At 38.7% G+C, this 19,359-nt stretch overlaps 1 protein-coding gene across 9 annotated transcripts in view; it reads left to right on the top strand.

The window, feature by feature from the left end:
• The first annotated feature begins 4,200 nt into the window (after positions 1–4,200).
• PIK3R3 (phosphoinositide-3-kinase regulatory subunit 3) overlaps positions 4,201–19,359 on the top strand; it is a 67,874-nt gene continuing 52,715 nt past the window's right edge. Inside the window, exons 1-2 of one of the 9 annotated variants that reach the window (XM_039884846.1) lie at positions 4,201–4,333; positions 5,993–6,102. In XM_039884846.1, the coding sequence (XP_039740780.1) occupies positions 4,233–4,333; positions 5,993–6,102 (211 nt within the window). In that variant the 5' untranslated portion in view covers positions 4,201–4,232. Of the gene's footprint in view, positions 4,349–5,036; positions 5,166–5,223; positions 5,898–5,992; positions 6,103–19,359 lie in introns of those variants that run through there. The other 8 variants (XM_039884893.1, XM_039884902.1, XM_039884849.1 and 5 more) reach the window with 8 other exon arrangements.

Here is a 19,359-nt window from a genome sequence, read left to right as displayed (position 1 = left end):
CCCAGAGGCAGCTGGCAGAAAAGAAGGATCACTGTCTGCCCCTTGCAGTTCTGTAACCAAAAACTGTATAATTTAAAATTTTTCTTTTTGTCCTTTTAAATAAATGGGCATCAACTAAAGACCTACAGAAAATATCATCAGGGTAACCTGAACTTAGACTGCCCTGGAACCTTCCCAGAGAGTTGTTTCTTCTTACGATTTTTGTTTATTCACTCTAAGAACACTCACTGGCTACTCACCCTGGTCAGGCCTGATGCTGGGCAGTGATAATTCCAGGGCACCCTATCCACTCATGAGGAATGCCAAGAGCAGTGGGGGATAGATAGACCCTGAAACAGACACTGAACATAGTGTGCCAAGGGCTGTGCAGAAGCCAGCACAGGGGGCTGCATGAGCACGGTCGGTAAGATCAGATGCATAAAAGTGGGAGTTTGCCACTTTATAGTGCAGTTGTGTAGAGGAGAAATTTTCTACTGTTCTGAGAATTGTAGTACTTCAATAGCTAGTCTTACAAGTGAGAGGAAGAACTGTGTAAGAGACTGGAGAGATAGGCGGGGGGCTAGATCAGCAAAGCTTTGAATGCCAGGCTGAGACTTAAAATTTTTCCTAAAGGCCAAAGTAATTACAGCGTGCTTTGTGCAAAGGAGTGGTACATTCGGATTTTTAATTTAGAGCCATCACTCTAATTGGACTGGAGGAGGCAACGCAGGGAGACGATGAGGAGACTGTTGCAGTCTGATTAAAGATAAGGAACTCTTTGGTGACCTGATCTTTGGGTCAGCTTTCAATGAAACATTTTCAGGCTTGTAGCTAATCACATGAATTGGGGGAAACTGAGAAGAGACCACATATTTAGAACAGGTGCATACAAGTTTGGGGTAGCCAAAATGTCACCTCCTGTAGGAAGCTTTTATTCACCTGTATGTGGGCAGAGATCAACACTGTCTTTGGGGCTTACATAGCATTTTGTCGGTTTCTTTACTACAACACTTACCACATGCCTGGAATTATTTATTCCTTTGTCCCCCCCACCCTGGGCTCTGGACTCAATGTTAGGCACTCTCTTATTTGTTTTTGTATTTCCGATGTTTAGAAGCATCAATGAACATTTGTTAAGTAAGAATGAATAGGAGAGGGAAACTGTGTAGTGTAGCAGGAAAGGTACTGAACTGGCTATTGGGATTTGGGGCTCTAATCCTGGCTCTGCTCCTAAGTAGTTATGTGACTTTGAACAAGTCCCCTCACTGCTCTGGGTCTCAGTTTCTTCATCTGTAAAATAAGAATAAAAATATGATCCTCCTCCTCAGAGTGACGGAGATTAAATGAGGTAACAGAGCTCACCAGCTGCCTGCCCTGTTTGTGCCCTACCTTGGTGAAACAGCCTGGGCTATTGTTCCTGTCACTTGGATCTCATTGGCTCTCTCCTGGTGAGAGCCAAGCTGAAAGCTGTTGCCTTGATGGAGGGGAAGTTTGCAGCAGCAGCATATATACCATCCAGGTGGCCCTCGTGTTGCTGGAAGGGCAGACACCAAAAAGAAGGGCTGTATCAGCCTAGTGAAAGAGACTTGCTTTTTTTTGTGACCCCTTGAAGCAAAAGTGGGGAGAGTGAGGCAGAGAAGATCTGCATCATGTGTTGGTGAGTCTGAGGAAGCCCTCAAACAGTGCCCTTAAGCCCAGGAATTTAGCAGCATCTGGAGGAATGCCACTTCTACAAATCACTCATTCATCTAATGTCATAATTTCTCAGTGCCTTGGGCTGATATGATTAACCCTATCATGGTTTTTCAAGTTCTAAAGAAAATGTAGAGGAGAGGTAAAAAATTGCAAATGCCACGTGAAAGAAATACCATTCTTAAAAAAAATGGAAAAATCATGATTTTTAGACACTGCTACCTCAAGTGATGACAAGTCCCAAGTGAGATATCTTTCTAGAAGATCCATTAGCATTGCTCTTTTTACATTCTACAGGCAAACTTTTCCATCATAACTCGATATATACCCATGTTACAAGGCATGTGGCTGGGGAGGTCCTGAAATCTGCAACTGGTTTTTTGTAGAGTTTTCTTGGAATCCCATTTATTGAGTTTATTTAGCTGCATGGACTTGGCCTTAAGACAAGTGGTCAAGGAAAGATAATGAGAGAAGAAAAAAAAGGGAGATTGAGGCCAGTGATCCTTCCCTAGAGGCTAAAGTCAGTCCTGGGGTTAAAGTTAGTGACCTTAAAAAAAAACAGAAGTTTCCATTTTGCAAAGCTTTTTAAAAAATATTATGTGCTCAGATGGCACCTTTAATCACGAAGAACTTTTGGCTGAGTTCCAGGCTGATTCTGCTGGCACAGAGAGCTCTGAGATCATACCCTATATTCAGTGCACAGAAGAAATATTTCATCCATCTCTGAAATAAAGAGGGAGAAATGAAACCTATTTGAACAGTTTCATACAAGACCATACCAGGGTGAAAAGTGAAGGAGTTATAAAAAGGTATTATTAATTTTAAGTATTTAAGTGACATTTCTTTAATTCTCAGTGTTTCACAATAAACTAAGAAACTTGCCTAAATCCGAAAGCAGACAAATTTTGTAATATATTAAAGGCTATTTTAAATTAAAAGAAAGGAGGGAGGCAAAGGGAATAAAACAACTCCCTAAAGTAGCAGGTTGTGACCCAGGAGTTTGAGTGCTTAGAGCTGAATTTAATCCACACCCAGGCCAAATATAATTCTCTAGGATGGAAATGGTCCAGGACACCAGAGCTAACATTCTCTACCTCTGCCAAAGAGCCTGAGGCAGTTTGATGACAAGCAGTCAGAACCTCACTTCTATTTCTCAGCTCAAAGAAGTAAGGCCAGCATCATGTGACAGGCACTTACCACCATGGCAGGGCACTAGTTCAAAGCCCATCGGAAGTGTGCTTCCCCTTGATTCATCATTGTCTCTTGCATCACTGTTATTCTTTGGAGGTCTCCTATTCAACTATTTGTTGGAAAGTTGGGTCAGTGCAAATTTAGGTGGCAAGGTTGAATCAGTTTTATTCTATGTGACAGTCTTGAGCACTAGAGTATATACACTGTGCAGCTTCTTCGCTACATCTCTCAAAGCCTTAGCTGTGGGAAAGGACTGGGCAATTGCTGTGTATTAGAAATTGAAACTCCACCACTAAATGATGAAAAGTGGTCTAGGCAAAAGCTGCTGTGGAAATCTGAAAGCCATAATTTTTTCTACACTTTCTCTCTTCACATTCCTTTTGTTTGGGAATGCATAGGGACAACCCTGAACAAAAATAAACCAACTTGCTCTTGACTGATTGTTCTGCCTTTTGAGTTATCAAATGTGAGCACTTCTGGCTACCAGATATGAAGTAAAGAGACTGCTGGGAAGCCAGCCACAAATTAGAGTTGATTTTCCAGCATCTTCTACCTAGAGGAATAGTTCAGGACATTTAAATTAACAATGTACCCTGCCCCAAAGTTGATCACATTTGGATTTCAGAGATGTAAAAGGGTAAGCATATAGGAATCTTGATGTTTTCTCAGCTCAACTTTGTCCATTCATTCCTAGCTCTTTTTAATCCACGACTATACACATTTGAGCATCTGCTCCCAGGAACTATCTCGACTCATAGAACCTTTAAGGAAGGCAGAACCACTTTGGAAGGCAGAGGTTGAAACATGGCAACTCATCCACAAGCGGAATCAATATAGCAGAGCTACTCGGGGGTAGGTTTTGCTAGGGTTTAAATTAGGTTGTCAACCCAAACACAATGTGCTTTGTTGCTTCTGCCTAAAGAGGAAATAGCAGTTTTTGGCCTCCCCAGACTGTATTGTAGGGTCTGCAGAATGGCAATTCCAGGCACAACCTCCACACAGGTACAAATCTGCGTTTGGCTATTCAGTGTTCCCCAGCAAGTTAATTACCTGTTTCTGAAATGCATGGAAATATGCAGCACTTTCATTCTGAAGCCTATCACAGTTTTAAGCTTGGCGGGGAGGGACTGGGTGTATGTGGAAGAGGGTCTGTCAGGGAAACGGAATAGAACCCTTTTGGCTAGGGATTCCAACACCTGTGACTTATCTCAGAAATCACACACGCACTGTAATTGCAAGCCATTTTTTTCTGGCTTGAGCACTCCAGCTGGCCTGCGGTGCCCTCCCACTTTTAATTTCAGGTTTGGGCAGTTACCTTTTGAACCCAAGGTTCAAAAGTCCTTGGGTGGGAAGCTCAGAGGAACTGCGAAATGCCTCAAGAATTGCCTAACTGCTCGTGGAGAAGCCGAGACTGGGCACAAGTAGTAGCCGGGGAACGTTGCAAGGGGCCATGGACACATCTCACTGATGGGTAACGGTTTTGCAAGTGGGTATGGGGACTCTGCTCTGACAACTTCTCCTGGGGGGTGGGGAGGGCTGTCGCAGCACACTGTGAGGAGATCTGTGGGGAAGGGATCTGCCCCGGGACCTCCTAAGGACCAGAAGAGAGTGTGTCCCGCCAAGTAACAGCATGCGCCCCTCTCCGTCCGCTCCCCACGCCTCCCCTCCCCCGCGGCCAGTCTCCGGGCAGAGGTGTCTCGCTCCAGCTCGTCCTCCCCCTCCTCACTTGTTCGGGGGGACCGAGCCTCAGTGGGAGCCCCGCCTGTCTCCGGGCAGCCTGAGCCCCGGAGCGTTCGCCCAGCCTGTCAGTAACCGCCGTTTGCGCTTCCTTTCTTTCTTTCTTTTTTTTTCCTCTTCTTTTCTTTCCCCCTTCTGCCTTTGTCCCGCTTAGTAACTGGGTTCCGACCAATCGCCGTCTCACCGGCCGGCGCCGGCTGGCTCCTGATTGGCCTGCTTGGGGCGCGCAGCCGTCTCCCGCTCCTTCGCTGAAGTAAGGCAGACAAAGGACGCAGGCTCCAGCTCGGGCAACCGGGATCAGCCAATCACCATCCACTTTATCCTCTCTTTCCTCCTCCCTCCCCTCTTCTCTTCCTCCCCGCCCCGCTCGCGTGCTCCCGGCACAGACTCCTGGAGTGCAGCCAGCGCCTGGACCATACCATTGTGATTGAGGCTTGGGGGAGAGAGGATGGATGATTAGGGAGCTGAGGCCTAGAGAGAGGTGGGGAGAGTTGAAAGCTGAGATGGAGGACAGTTTTCTGAACACTTTCGCAGGCACCTGACAGAGTCCCCAGTACACCAAGGAGGTATAGAGTGGAAGGGCAGTGGTGATACTGGCTGTATCCCCTGCCTGGTGAGGTTAGGTAGCGCCTCAGCGGGGAAGCGGGGAGAGCAGGAGAGCGTCGGTGCGGAGGAGGGTGTACCCTTCCGCGCCGTTAAAATGAAACTCTAGTGACTGGAGTCTAGGTAGAGCGTGAGGGCAGCTGGCACTGTCAGGCCTTCTTGGACCCCGGCGGGAGCGCCCAGCTGAGCAGGGCTAACTGGACTCTCCAACGGGCCGTAATCCCGAGGCTGCAGCAGCTTGGGTTCCGAGCCCGGCCGGAACGGAGCCCGAGTCCCGGTCCCTAAAGGGATCGCTCTCTGCAGAGCAGTGGGACCCCGAAACTTGAACGCAATACCCACCCCCCTTTTTATGCTTTTCTTTGTCACTTTCCCACCTGCTCCCAGTGCTTTCTCCCCCGCCCATTATTTCGAAGGACACAAAAGTAGATTGCTCGGAAGGATTTGAAGGTGCCGGGAGCTGTTCTCTGTGGAGAGCGACTGTGTAGAACGGATTTTTGGGAAGCCGCTTTTTAACACCTTGGGGCTGGGCCCCCTGCAACCTTCTCTGTATCTTTTTGAGGAGCAAAACTCGTAGGTTGAAAGTTCGGGGGGCATTTTACTGGGCGCTGTAGAAGAGAGAGGGGGAGGACCCCGTCCTCGTCCTGGTAGTTGCCTGGACTTGTACTGGCCGTTGGAAACCCCGAAGTACATTCCGTGTAGGACTTTTACAGATATATATTTTTAGATTTTTAAATATCAGATTAAAAAATATATGCTTTCTATATATTTCCTAACGACCTGCCCCTGACAGCGCGATGTACAATACGGTGTGGAGTATGGACCGCGATGACGCAGACTGGAGGGAGGTGATGATGCCCTATTCGACAGAACTGATATTTTATATTGAAATGGATCCTCCAGGTACTTGGGAGAAAAAAAGAATCTTGTGATGGGCCTGATTTGTGTTAAAGACCTTAGTTATGTTTTCAGGGCAGAATTATTCCTGGGTGCGCTAGATTTGGGATGAGGGGCAGATGTGCAGTTAGAGCTGCATAAAACTGCTTTTGGTTTACACGTTTAAAGTTTGCAGTTAGGACCCTGATCCTATTGTCCTGCGAGGGTGAGGGTGGGGGTGGGGACCGGGGTGGGGGTGGGAGGAGAGACCCATTTCTTTTACTTCTTTTCCTTTGCGCGTCGTTCAGGTTTTTGTCGTCCCCCTTCCCTTTTTTTCCCTTTTCAATGAAAGATTCTTCTACCTGCAAAGGATGTTTTATATCCCAGTCTTGAAGTCAGTCTCCCTTTGCGGGAATTCTTTAAAGCTTGTCATTTTATACGTTCGTCTCATTTGGTTCGTTGTGTTTTACCTTCGTTAACTTCTGAAACTGGCTTACCAATGTGATTATTCATTTCAAGACCATCTTTTTTCTCTTACAGAAACCAAATGCTGGGTAGTGATTTTCAGGGATTGGGCATTTTTATTCGGTCATGGCCTTAGTCTGAGGTTTTTTTTTTCAGAATATAGTCACTTGGAGAGATATACGTGCAATATTTTATTATTTAATTTGTGTGATTTAATTTGAGATAGGGTTTAGGTTTAATGTAACTTCAAATCTTACAGTAAAAAAAGAATCCTTTTTGTGTGAATATATGTGATGTGTACATATATGTGATAGGTTCAAATACACATAATGTAAAGTGCACATATACTGTTTCTACTATTTAGAGCTTTGTCTGAGACCCTTACAGACATTTTGTGTATCTAGTAGTAAAGAAAAAGGAAGGGAAAATGGAAAAGTTAGGTAATTTATTTTCGTTAAAGTCTACTCCATTTTATAATTATTAGCTGTCAGATTTTCAAACTCTGTTTGCAATTATGGACAGTGCTTTATGTAATGATTTTGAATAAGTAGAGGGCCTTTATGACTCCTTATTTTTGTTGAGCATGAATTCATTATGTCTTTTAAAAATGTGCCGTACCTAAGCCTACAGAATAAATTGTATGTCATTGGGGAACCTCGGTTATCATAAGCCTATGTATTTTTGGAAACGCTTGAAAGGATTGGAGCCCATGCAAATGTAATGAAGTATAACTGTCTTCTAGAATGTAGGTAGAAATTATTTCCTGTGTCCTCATGAACAGTGAATTATCCTCTTTGTGTTTTTCAATTAGTCATAGAGTTAAATGATGCGATATTAAAAACTAATACTAATATTGAATCAACCTTTTTCACTCTTAATGATCACTTAGAATTTTTTTCTTTTCCCTTCATTTTGGAGCCTTTGTTATGTGCTTTTATAATTATGACTGCAATTCAGATGCAGCTTTTCAGTGTTTCGCAAAGTTTATAAGATTTGCCACCCATCTATTGTGTGTTTTTCCCCCTTTGTTTCCTCCTAATGGTAAAGCATCATTTCTATTAGATGCATTTGTCATTCATGTGAATGGAAATTTAGTATATCACTGGTTCTTCTCTTAGAAAAAGTGAAATTAATAATTCTAGATTTCTGTTATTATAAGAATTATATATTCAAACTGCCTTAGAGTTATACTGTATATCATATAGTATCTTGCCTTGCAGACATACAAAGGGAATTTGTTGGGCGGAGAGGTGAATGAGGAGGAGGGGAGAAAATGAAGAAAAGGCACTAATGTTTGAAAAATATGGGCCCAGCAGAAGAATATTGGTCAAGCTGAGTTGAGTTGTCCAAAAAAGATTTTAAGAAAAGTTGACTATTTTAATTATGTAGTTAGGTGGGTCTTACAGGGTTGTTTAGAAAATTGTGATCTAAACTTTGTGTATTCCATGGAAATAAATTTTCAAGTTTAAAATATTTATCCTTGAATGAAATTTTGCATACTGAGATTCTGTTCAGACTATTGAGAATATGCATGTGTTATTACCCATTTTGTAGTCTTAATGTAGAATACTTAGTTATTTCTGACTTTTTTTTTTAAAGGAAGCACACTTAAGTATGCTGAAATATTGCCTAAGAAGTGAATGGTTTTTAATGGGAAAAATGTGAATGCCAACCTTGTTTTGTGTACTAAATTAAGTTTTTGAAATGTTTAAACCAGGTAAATTATCGGTGAAGAGGTTGCAGCATGTCGTGTTTCTGTCTTTTTCCTAGCTCCTAACCCAGATCAAGCTCTTATTATTTTCTTCCTGGACTAATATGATACCTCACTAACTGTTCTCCCTGTTTTTACTCTGTCCAATCCGCAGTATTGTTAAAGTATCATTTGATTTATCTTCCAATGGTAAATCTTCCAATGACTTTAAAAACCTTCCATTGGCTTTCCTTCGCCTACTGAAGAAAGCCCCAGAATGCTTACCCTGCCATAGTTAAGTCCCTCTATTTTTGCTTCCAACCTAATTTTCCAGTCTATTTTCTGTTCGAGTCCATCACAAGTACTATGGAAGCTATTTTGTACAGGCTCTTCTTTGAGTGTATACTTCTTCCTCTTCCTGGGATGCCTTTCACTCCCAGCGGTTACTTGTTGAAATGTTATGTGTGTTTAGGGCCCAACTTAGAGACTTTCTTTACCAGGATGTATGTTCTCTGATCCCTTTTCTTAGAAGACATCCTTCTTTCCTTTCCCTCCCTCTTCTAATACTTCTCAGATAGAACTTCTTTCATTCTGTCTAGAGTAGCTTCTGAATTTATATATTGCATTTATTTATGTATACTTCCTCCTATGGAATTGTCTTACCACCAGATTATGAGCTTTTTAGTTTGCTCAGGATCTTGCAAGTAGTAGACAATATCATAAATGTGTTCAACTAATAAATACTTAGGGAAAACCATTTCTTTCTAGCCTTTAAGTACTTTCCTACTAAGGCCCTTGGTCACCTGCTAACTCGGCTATTGAAGTAGCCTAGGGCTAAATAACTTTTGAATTAGACAATTGTTGACTTAGGGTCTTTAACTGTAATATTAATATTACAGTTTTTAATTTTAGACTGAACCAAGTGCAAAATTGTTATTACTGCTTCCAGCAGCCTCAAAAGCTATTTTTCAAAGGTATTTTCCTCCAGCCTTCTCAAAAACTATTGCCATGAATCCTGAAGGTTTCTAGTAACTGCACGGATTGCTACACCTGCTATAATTTACTGCCAGTGTAAGGATTGGATCCAAATGGGAGATTGATGGCTTAATCAGAAATACTGAACTGTTAAGATGAAACAAAACTTTTTTATTTTGGAAATGTTAAGATTGTGGTACACAGAACTGCTTATAAGCATCTTGGTTAGTCCTTTGCTGATTTTGGAATTGGGACTATTCTATAGAAAACAGTTGCTGGATAGGCTTTTCAAAGAGCCCGGCCTTTGGTATAGGAGCTATCGGAGGATTATCAGTGCACACCTGATCATAAACTCATGCCCAAAGCTCATAGTTATCTATTAGCCCGTACTTTAATTCTGATGATGTTGTTTTTTATTTTAGGAAGATGTAATAAATGATTTTTTTCATTAGTGTATACTGTTTTTATTTTTAAGATTATAGACTTTGTTCTTCTCAAGACAAGTTTCTGAAATTATCTTTAGGGCAACAGCATCTCTTCAGTAGTAATTAGAAAATTAAATGTTTTAATTGTTTGGTAAAACATAAATATAGGATGGTTTATAAAGTGGTTCTCAATTTTTTTGGTCTCAGTACCCCTTTTATGCTCTTAAAAATTATCGAGGATCCGAAAGACCTTCCGTTTAAGTTATATCTATTCAAATATACTGCATTAGAATAAAATCGAGGAATTTAAAAAATATTTAATTCATTTGAAAATAAAGCAGTACATGTTAATATAACTTTTTTTTAATGGGAAAAAAACTATTTTCCAAAAGACCAAAAAATTGAGAAGAGTGACGTTTCATGTTTTTGCAAATAACTTTAATGTTTGGCTTTTTAATCTTTAATGTCTAGCTTCATAGAAGACATCGAAATTTCCATGTCTGCTCTTGCATTCAGTCTGTTAAGATATCACAGGTCATAAGCCTCTAGAAAAAAACTCCACTATACAGTTGTGAAAGAATGAGAGTGCAAAAGGCAAATAATGTCTTAATAATACTATGAAAATTTTGGACCTGTTGGGGACCCATAGGGGTCTCTGGACTATACTTTGAGAACTAGTAGTCTAGAGGTTACCTGACTACAGAGTTTTTTTGATGGCTAACTTAATAGAGTATCTTCTGACTTTTTTGAAGTCAGATGAAAAGATTGTTTCAGGAAATATACTTACTTTCTCTGGCATACTTGGTGTTTTCATCTTGTTAAGTTTTAGAGTAAGTAGCATTCTGATGGAGAATTGGCACACTGGTCCTATGGGTAGGAAAATATCTGCTGAGAAACAAATGAAGAAATAGGTTACCTGCCACTGTGTGGTCCTTACTGGTAGCAGATTAGGCATTCTACTTCTGTGGTTGAATTATGCTTTATACCGCTATAATTTGATGGGTTCATCTTATATAAATGCTTTTCCTTTCTGTGGTAAGATATTTTATAAGCTAAGTGTCAGTTTTTAATGATACTGTAATATAGGACAGTGTTAATATAATCAAATGATGTAAAAACCATACAAATTTTTTTTTTGCATCTTATTGAAAAAGATTAGTCATTGCTTTCATTTAGTACATTATATTCAGCTGTTTCATTAGAAGGATGGTGCTTCTCCATTGCATAATGCTTTTTGAATTTACTCTCTTTGTTTTCATGCTGAATACCTTTATATTTTTCTTAGAATGTAGAAAAGATTGGACATGTTCATGGTCACCATATTTAACAAGGTAGGTAGAAAAATAATTACAAATATGTCTGATAAATAATTTTTATTGATATTAAAGGGAGATACAGACTGAGAATAATAGAAACAACACAGGCTTTGAAAACAGAATGATATGAATTTCAAACCTGGTTTTGCTTCTTACCCTGCCCAAGGTTATATGGCTAGTACTTAACCTCTCTGAGCATCTATTTTCTCTTTTGTAAATTTGAACTAATACCTAACTTTCAGAGTCGTTCTGGGGAGTAGATGTACTATAACTAGCACAGTGTTTGGCACATGGTATGTACCCAATTCATTGTAGTTTGTATTGTAAAGCATTTTGATAACATAATTATTCCAATCTACCTCATTCGATACTCTCGCAGTCAAAACCTTTGAGCTATTTTTACCTTCATCCCTGACATTTATACTAGGGCCATTTTTCTTTTGGAAGAGTTCTCTGGGGTCTTTCTTAGTTACAACATCTCATGAATCTATGGGAATGTCATTCCAACTCATCCTATCTTTTTTGTTTTTGTTGCCCTGTCCAGTTCCTCAGCACCTGATATTTGAAATGATTTGTAATGAAGGCAATAGTTGCTAACATTTGTTAAATAATTATTATAGACTAAGCACTATCTTAAATGCTTTTATATGTATTATACTTTTAGCAACACAACAACCTTAAAAAATTTAAACCTTAAAAAAACAGGAAACTGAGATTTAAATGTGTTTAGTAACTTTTTTAATGCTTCACAGCTAGCAAGTAGCAGAACAGGTCTTTCTGACTACTAACGCCCAGATTCTTAACTGGTACCTCCTAACAGGTTGCTTTGTTTCTAATTTCTTTTCCCCCTCCCCCATAAGTTTATCCTGAATTCTTCAATCAGGTTAATTCTAACTGAAGTGTTATTTTCATTGTCTTACCACTATAGTTAGGAATAATCAGCAGCTCTCCTTTTCTTTTAAGCAGAGGTCATATTCTTAAATTTGGCAATCTTTAGTAATATGGCATCAGCTTACACTTCCAACTTAATTACTAATCCTCCATTTTTTTCCTAGCCCAATTCCTTGCTGTCTCCTGAATATACTTAGCTTATTCTCATCTCCACCTTTTGCTTATGCTGCTTGTGTGAGATTATGCCCATCCCACATCCATCTTCAAATCGAGATCCTTCTCAAGTCCCCCTTCTTTTTTCCCTCCAAAAATTGTAGCATTGAACTTTTTAATTATATAGGGCTATGGTATATTATTTCGATACAAAATCATGTTTTATGTTATGGTATTTAATTATTTTGTGAATATAATTTATCTCCCCAACAAGAAAACTTCTTGAGATCAAGCTATTGTATTTCTTTTGTATCTTTTTTTTAATATAAACATCCAGTGCCCAAATATTTTGTTAAAACTTAGGCCTGTGGATCCAACCAGCTTCATTTTGTGACTTAAGTTTTAAAATGTTGATATTATTTATTATTGACATATGACCTTTAAACTTATAAAGATATTTTAACAAAGGGAATAATGAAAAAAATGCAATATTTAATGTTATTAGCAAACATTTACAGTTTTGATTAAAAGTCATTTTTAAAATTTTGAAGAATTAGAAGTGAGTGATAAGTTAGTTGTTCAGAGTTTGTTAGTCTGGTTTTACACAGCACTGGGCTAAATGTAGATTTCAGTTACTCAAGGTGTTATTATACTAATTAAATTTAGAATGTGTAGGACTTGACTTGGGATTACAGGATAAGGTCAGCCATTGAGCCTTATAAGATCAATTTCCAAATTTTTTGCCCACATATAGTCTATTTGTTGTTCCTCGTGCCTATTTGTAAGTTCATACGAAGTAAGAAGTTTGTCTTATTTTTTATAAAAGAGGCAGTAGGCTAGATCCACGCTGGCAGATTACACCATTTTGTCTCATGTCAATATAAAAACTTCCCTGTGGCCTGTGAATATGAACCGATAGAAAGCCAGAGTCTATTCTGTGTTGTATACCATCCACTATTATCCAGCCTTGGACTTCCTGTGCGATGTTCTGTTTGTGGGCCAGATTAATTGTCTACCTTTGTCTAAGGGTATAGGGCAGCAAATCTAGAGCATGTGGTTATGTAATCTTTATTATAGTTTTAATTTTTAAACCTAAGAAAAAAATTCAGACATGAATCAAAATTTAAAATTTGTTTATAAATTGTTTAGGAGAAGGCCTTATTAAAATGAATTGCTTGTGCTAGAAAAAAATTGCTTTAGAATTTTTTTTTTATATGTATTATTCTTTTTAACTTTCTGACGTTACAACAGAGCCATTCAGTATGGTATAATTCATGTTGAATTTCTAATATACATTTGTAGAATTAACAAACTTTTTTTCTAAGATTGGTTCTGGGATATGTTTCATAAAAAAGTATTTAGTTGGTATGTTTTCAGCTGCAAGCAGCAGAACCTAATACAAAATGGCTTACGAAATAAGAAATTTTATCTTCTCATATAATAGGCTTCAGAGTTGGTCGATTATTACAGTTCGACAGTGTCAGTAAAAACCTATATTCTTTCCTGTGCTCATTTTTGCTCTCCTTGGAATTAGCTAATCCTCAGGCTAGTAGTAAAATGGTTGTAGTGATTCCAGGCATCATATCCATATACAGCAATTTCTAAAAAAGAAAGATGTCTTTTCCTGTGCTTCTATTTTCGGAAAGAGGAAACTTTCTCCAAAAACCTCTAGCAGACTACTTTCATGTCTTTTTGGCCAGAATTGGGTCATATTCTCTTTCCTGAACCAGTCACTAGTGATTACCCTTGAACTAACCAGTCGGTCCCTGAATCTGGAGTGGTATTGACTTCCCTGAGCCATTATATTAGGGAGGGATTCTAATAGGAGGGATGAATGCTAGGTAGGCAATCAACGATGGCCACTCTGAAAGGTAATTTGGAGAATCATAGCTCTTTTCAAAGTTCTTGTCTTTGTGTTTGTAAATTAAAAGAATTGAAAAGTTAATTTTCTTTTTCAAAATTAAAATCTAGTTGTGAGAAACCCATTTTCATTTTCTGAATTGGAATTCACAGAGTAGTGTAGAGAGTTAAATATAAGACAGGCCTTTTCCTATCTTTTTTGTCAGTTGCTTAGTAGAAGAGGAAGCTGACTTCTCTGGTTGACAGTTTCCTTATTTGAAGCATGTAGGTATTGGATTAGAGTATATTAATATATCAAGTGTGAGAGCATTTTGCAAAACTATAAATTCCAAATCTTAGTAAATTAGTAATTTGGTGACCTGTGGAATGATTTATGATTTGAATGACTAGCCTTAAAAATTAGGACACTACTTTAAAGTAGCCCATAGATCATGTGTTTTAATTAAAATGTGCTATGTAACTAAGTATTAACTCTTCCAGTAGTTTGTTGGAAATCTAGTTAAAGAAGAGTCTCTGGAATCAGACTGCCTGAGTTCAGATTGCATCTCTGCCACTTCCTAGCATGTATCCTTAGGTGACTTATTTAACTTTTCTGTTTTAGTTTCCTCACGTAAAATATGGGGATGATAATGGTTCCTACTTCAATAGGTTTGTTGTGAGGATTTAGTAAACAACTGGAAAGCACAACATGGTGCCTGGAACTTATTAAGCATCCATGATGTTTTTGTTCATGTATTAATTCATGTTTTCAACAAATATTTGATTGCCAGGCACTGTTCTAGGTATAGAAGTAAACAGAACAAAACTCCCTGTATTCATGGAGCATACATTCTTAAGGGAGGGGAGAAAGCAGAGAATAAACAAACTTATAAGTAAAATATGTGTGATGGTGATAAATGACATGGAAAATAAGCAGAGAACAAAATAGAGAGTGCTGGCTGGGTGGGGGAACTGCTATTTTAAATAGTACAGGGAGGGACTGACCTAAAGGAAGTGAGGGAGCAAGTCATATAGATATAAGGGAGGTGTGAAGGTGTAGTGGACCCTGTAGAGGGAATACCAGATGACTTACTCTGAGGCAAGAACATCTCTGTCATGTATTCAGGGATCATCTAGCGGGTCAGGGCGATTGGAGTGGAATGAGGGGAAAGTTGTAAGAAATGAAGACAAATAATGGGGTGGGTAGTGGGGAAGACTGTGTAAGAACTTTGGCTTTTAAAACTTGACTGAGATGAGAAGCCATGCAAATGTATTGAACAGTGATGTGTTATGATTCCTGGTTTAAAAAGATCATTCAGGCTGCCGGAGGAGAGTAGAAAAAAGTGGAAGTGGAGAAAATGGTTAGGAGGTTGTTGCAATAAACGAGCTGAGGATTATGGTGGCTTGGACAAGGGCAGAAGTTGTGGAGGTGGTGAAAAATGGTTGGATTCTGAATATTATTACCAGTTATATAGCATGTCATTTCTAAACTGACTTAAGTCACTTTATTTTCTAATTTCTTAGCCTTGTATTTATATGCTTTAATGATTAAAAGATTTAACCTTTAAAATAATGCCCAAACTATATATTTTTGAAGTATTTTTCTCTTTTTTGAAGCGTTATAATTTCTGATCTCTGAAATTTGGTGCAGAGCAGCATAATATGTGGTCTTAGTTGTTTGATGAAGCCTTACTCATCAGTTACTTCTACAAACATTGCTATATAAATCTATACTGCACTATAATTTTCCAAAGTAACTTTGAAAGGGAAATTATCTAACGTTCTTAGTTTCTATAGTGAGCTATGAAGGAAAGAAGAAATTAAAGAGAAAGAAGCCAAGCCATATATGTTTCATTTTACTTTACGTGCTAAAGTTGTTGATATTTTAGAATAATTAAATTGTATTTATGTATTTTGCTCATTAGTGTAAGTGCTTGAGTATAGACTTTGGTATAAAATAGGGAAGTGTTGTTGACTATTTAAGAGGGCTAGACTCAGGTTGTTTAGATTTCCAGTTCTGTGTACTTCAAGCTCGTGACCTTGGACCTGCTATATAGAGTTTCCTCATCTGTACAGCAGGGAGAACATTAACCCCATTGTAGGATTATATTAGTACATGTAAGACATTTAGAGCAGGTATCTGTCATTATTGTTATTATATTCATTATTATTAAGCTGAGATGCTTGTGACATAACTCCTGTCTTCCATTTAGAGCAAGCACCAGCCTAACATTTAAATTAAATTGAAAGGCAATTTAAATTTTTAGTCTAGCTTCTCAAAAATATCAAGGGATATTACGTTCATACCATACTGCAGTACTACTTAAAAATCTGATTTCTCCATTTTTGACCAGTATCTTTGCATGATATCCTTCTCTCCCATACTTTCTCATAGCAACCTGTAAAACCTCATTCTTTTTGTTTTTCCTTCCCTTCTCAAACTTACTAATTCCTCTTTCAGGAGTACCAGTTTTCCTTTAAACTCTCTTTTGCCTGTTTCATTACTCTAATGCGTATAATAAGAGCCAGGAACCAAGGGAGTAAAGAAAAGCTGTGAATATTCATATAGCAACATTTTTTATTTGTCACACTTAGCTGCCATAGAAGGTATACCATGTTTTGACTTTTAGAAAGAAGTCTGCTTAGTTTTAAAAGGACAATCGGTGGTGTGTAGACCTGTTGTAAGACATTAGTTTAGGACTTGGGTTTAGTCTTTCTCCTAGTAGTCATGAACTATAAGAACAACTATCACATCTGAGACTACCTGAGCCTCTCCTTTGATTCCTAGTTATCAACCATGGGCATTTGGAGTTGCCAGATAAAATACATGTAATATGTCCCATGAAATATTTGGGACATACTTATACAAGAAAATTATTTGTTGTTTATCTGCTATTCAAATTTAACTGTGTGTCCTGAATTTTTATATGCTAAGTATGCTAACCTAATTTAGAGAGAGGCTGGACAGTTCACTAGATAGTATTTTGTAGTATTCCCTATGGCATTTGGGATGGATGTGTAACTTGTGGTGTGGATATCAGGATACTTTCAGTAATAAGTCTAACTCAGATTGGTTTAAACAAAGATAATTTATAAGTTCACGCAATTTAAAAGTCCAAAGGGAATGAGGATCCTTGGCATGGTTTGGTTAGACTATTCAGGCTTTTGCCCTGTTTTTCTTCATTTCTCTTGGTTCTCCTCTATATCAGCTTTTTTTCTCAGGCTGGCTTCCATGGTAGTGCAAAATGACTGCTTTTGGCTCCTGGGACTACATATTTCCTTATTTCTAGGGGGGAGAAAAAGGGTGTTTTTCACAAGTATAACAGAAATCCTGAACTTGACACTAGAGTATCCTTGTGTTCTGAAGGATCATTGTGTTAAAATCTGGATTCCTTGAACTATTAATTGTAGCTTTCTCTGTCTAGACCAGTGGCTCTTAAACTTGGGTGTTCATCAGAACCCGGAGGACTTGTTAACAACACCTATTGCTAGGCCCTACCTCCCAGAGTTTCTGATTCAGTAGATTTGGGGCTGGGTCCTAAGAATTTGTATTTGTAACAAGTTTCCAGATGTTACTGATTTGGCTGGTCTGCAAACCACACTTTAAGAAGTATTGCTGTGTCAAATCGAGACCTACTTCTGGAGCTGGAAAAGGGGTCAGTCCCACATATACTCCTTACCAGTGTAGGAAAGGAACAGAATACATTTTGAGGAGATAATTGCAATGACCACTAAAAAGAGGACTGCTGTTTTTTAGCTTATCCAGGTTCCCTCCCTTCTCTTTTATTTAAGTAACAGCTTTCTGATTTTTCTCTTGGAACCACTCCTCCCTCATTTGCAATCAATATGGTTTAGTAGAGTTGATCTAACTCATTGGCTTTAAGGGTGTGAGCCTGACCCTGGCCTAGCCAATAAGGTCACAGCATTTGCCTGGCCCCAGTAATTAGCCAAGGAGTTAATAGGGCGGTGATCTTTGTAATGTCAGTGTACATTACTATACTATTTACTGTCTTGACTAGGGATCTAAAGATGGCATGATCCCTTAAAGAGCACAGACTGTAATTAAGGAATACTCACATGTAAACAAATGCATACAATACCCCTCTTTATAACTTTCACCCTTTTTCTTGGCTATCATCTAATTTATATTCCCATTATATACTGTATTACCCCCTTTATAATCCTTAACTACACTTATTAATAGTTATTCAGTGTCTTTAGTCCTCATTAGATTATAAATTCCATCAGGATAATGACGGAGTTCATAATTAACTACTGAATCGCCAATATCTAGCACTGTCTCTGGCACGTGGAGGTGCTTAGTAAATATTGCTTGAATAAATGTTTTAAGTATAGTAATAGAAAAATGTATAAACAGAGGAGAGAGTGATTGGTTTACTGGTGGGGTAGTAGAGAGATAACTGCCTGGGTAAATGCACAGAGTTGTTAAAGCATCTTGGTGTATTTTGGAAACTATAAGTAATTCAGTTTTATTGAAATGTGTGTGGTGAGAAGTGGTGGTAGATGAGTCTGGAGAGGGAGGTGAGGGCCAAGTCGTGAAAGGCCCTGAGTACTACACATCAAGTTAGATTTTATCGTATGGGCAGTTGGGAAGCCACTGATGGTTGGTTTCAAGTAGAGAAAAGATTTGTTGGCCGTAAAGTGAAAAATAGATTTGGAGGAGATCAAGATTAAAGAAGGGAACTGGTTAGGAAGCTATTTCAGTAGAGACGAAAGATGTTATGAAAGCCTAAGGTCGAAAGAAAATAGAGTATGGGGATCCTATGCACAGAATTCAGGTGGACTCATGGTGATTTCCACTATAAATTTAATTTTGTTTTAGCAGCAGAGACTTTGTGTTAGCCAGTCTTTAACTACTGATCCATAGTTCTGCATCCATACCTACTTAATATTTGTGGCCAGAGATTGTTTTTGTTTCATCTTCTAATTTTTTAAAAAATAAATGGAAATATACCCTCCCCCTTCCCGCCCCCAAATTGCCTAAGGTAAGGTGGTAGCTGTGAGAATGAATAGGAGAGTTGTTTAAAAAAGTAGGATTGATGAGACTTAGAGACTATTCAGAGAAAAATGAAACAATCTAGAATCAGTTTTTTGGCTTGGTAGGTGGTGGTGCTATAAGCCAAGAGGTGTAATTTAAGGAGAAAGGACAGATTTGGATCAGAAGGTCTCTTAAATCAAAATGAGGCAGAGGCGAAATGGCCTAGGTTTTCTTCTTTTGGAGTGGTTCTTTTTCTTTTAGGCTTTACTCGGCAGAAAAGAGGAGTGGCTTCTCCTGCTTCTAAGTTTAGAACCTAGAGCATATGGTAGTAAATCAGATACTACTGAGTACCTAAAGGTGTGGGAGAGATTGCAGTGGGACCTTGACTGCTCCCAGAGTATTAGTTGCTAACGTCATATTAAATTTCCAGATGTTTAAGCCACCTCATCCTTTTCGAAAGCAAGTGGGCAGAAATTATAAGAAAATTCTTAAGATTCATGAGTTAGGTTTTGAATGGTGGGAATGTATGTG

This window comes from Pteropus medius, unplaced genomic scaffold, assembly GCF_902729225.1.
Source record: "Pteropus medius unplaced genomic scaffold, Ma_sr-lr_union100, whole genome shotgun sequence".
Classification (NCBI taxonomy): Eukaryota; Metazoa; Chordata; class Mammalia; order Chiroptera; family Pteropodidae; genus Pteropus; species Pteropus medius.
Note: the sequence above shows the minus strand (reverse complement) of the source record. Positions and strands in the feature narration are given on the sequence as shown.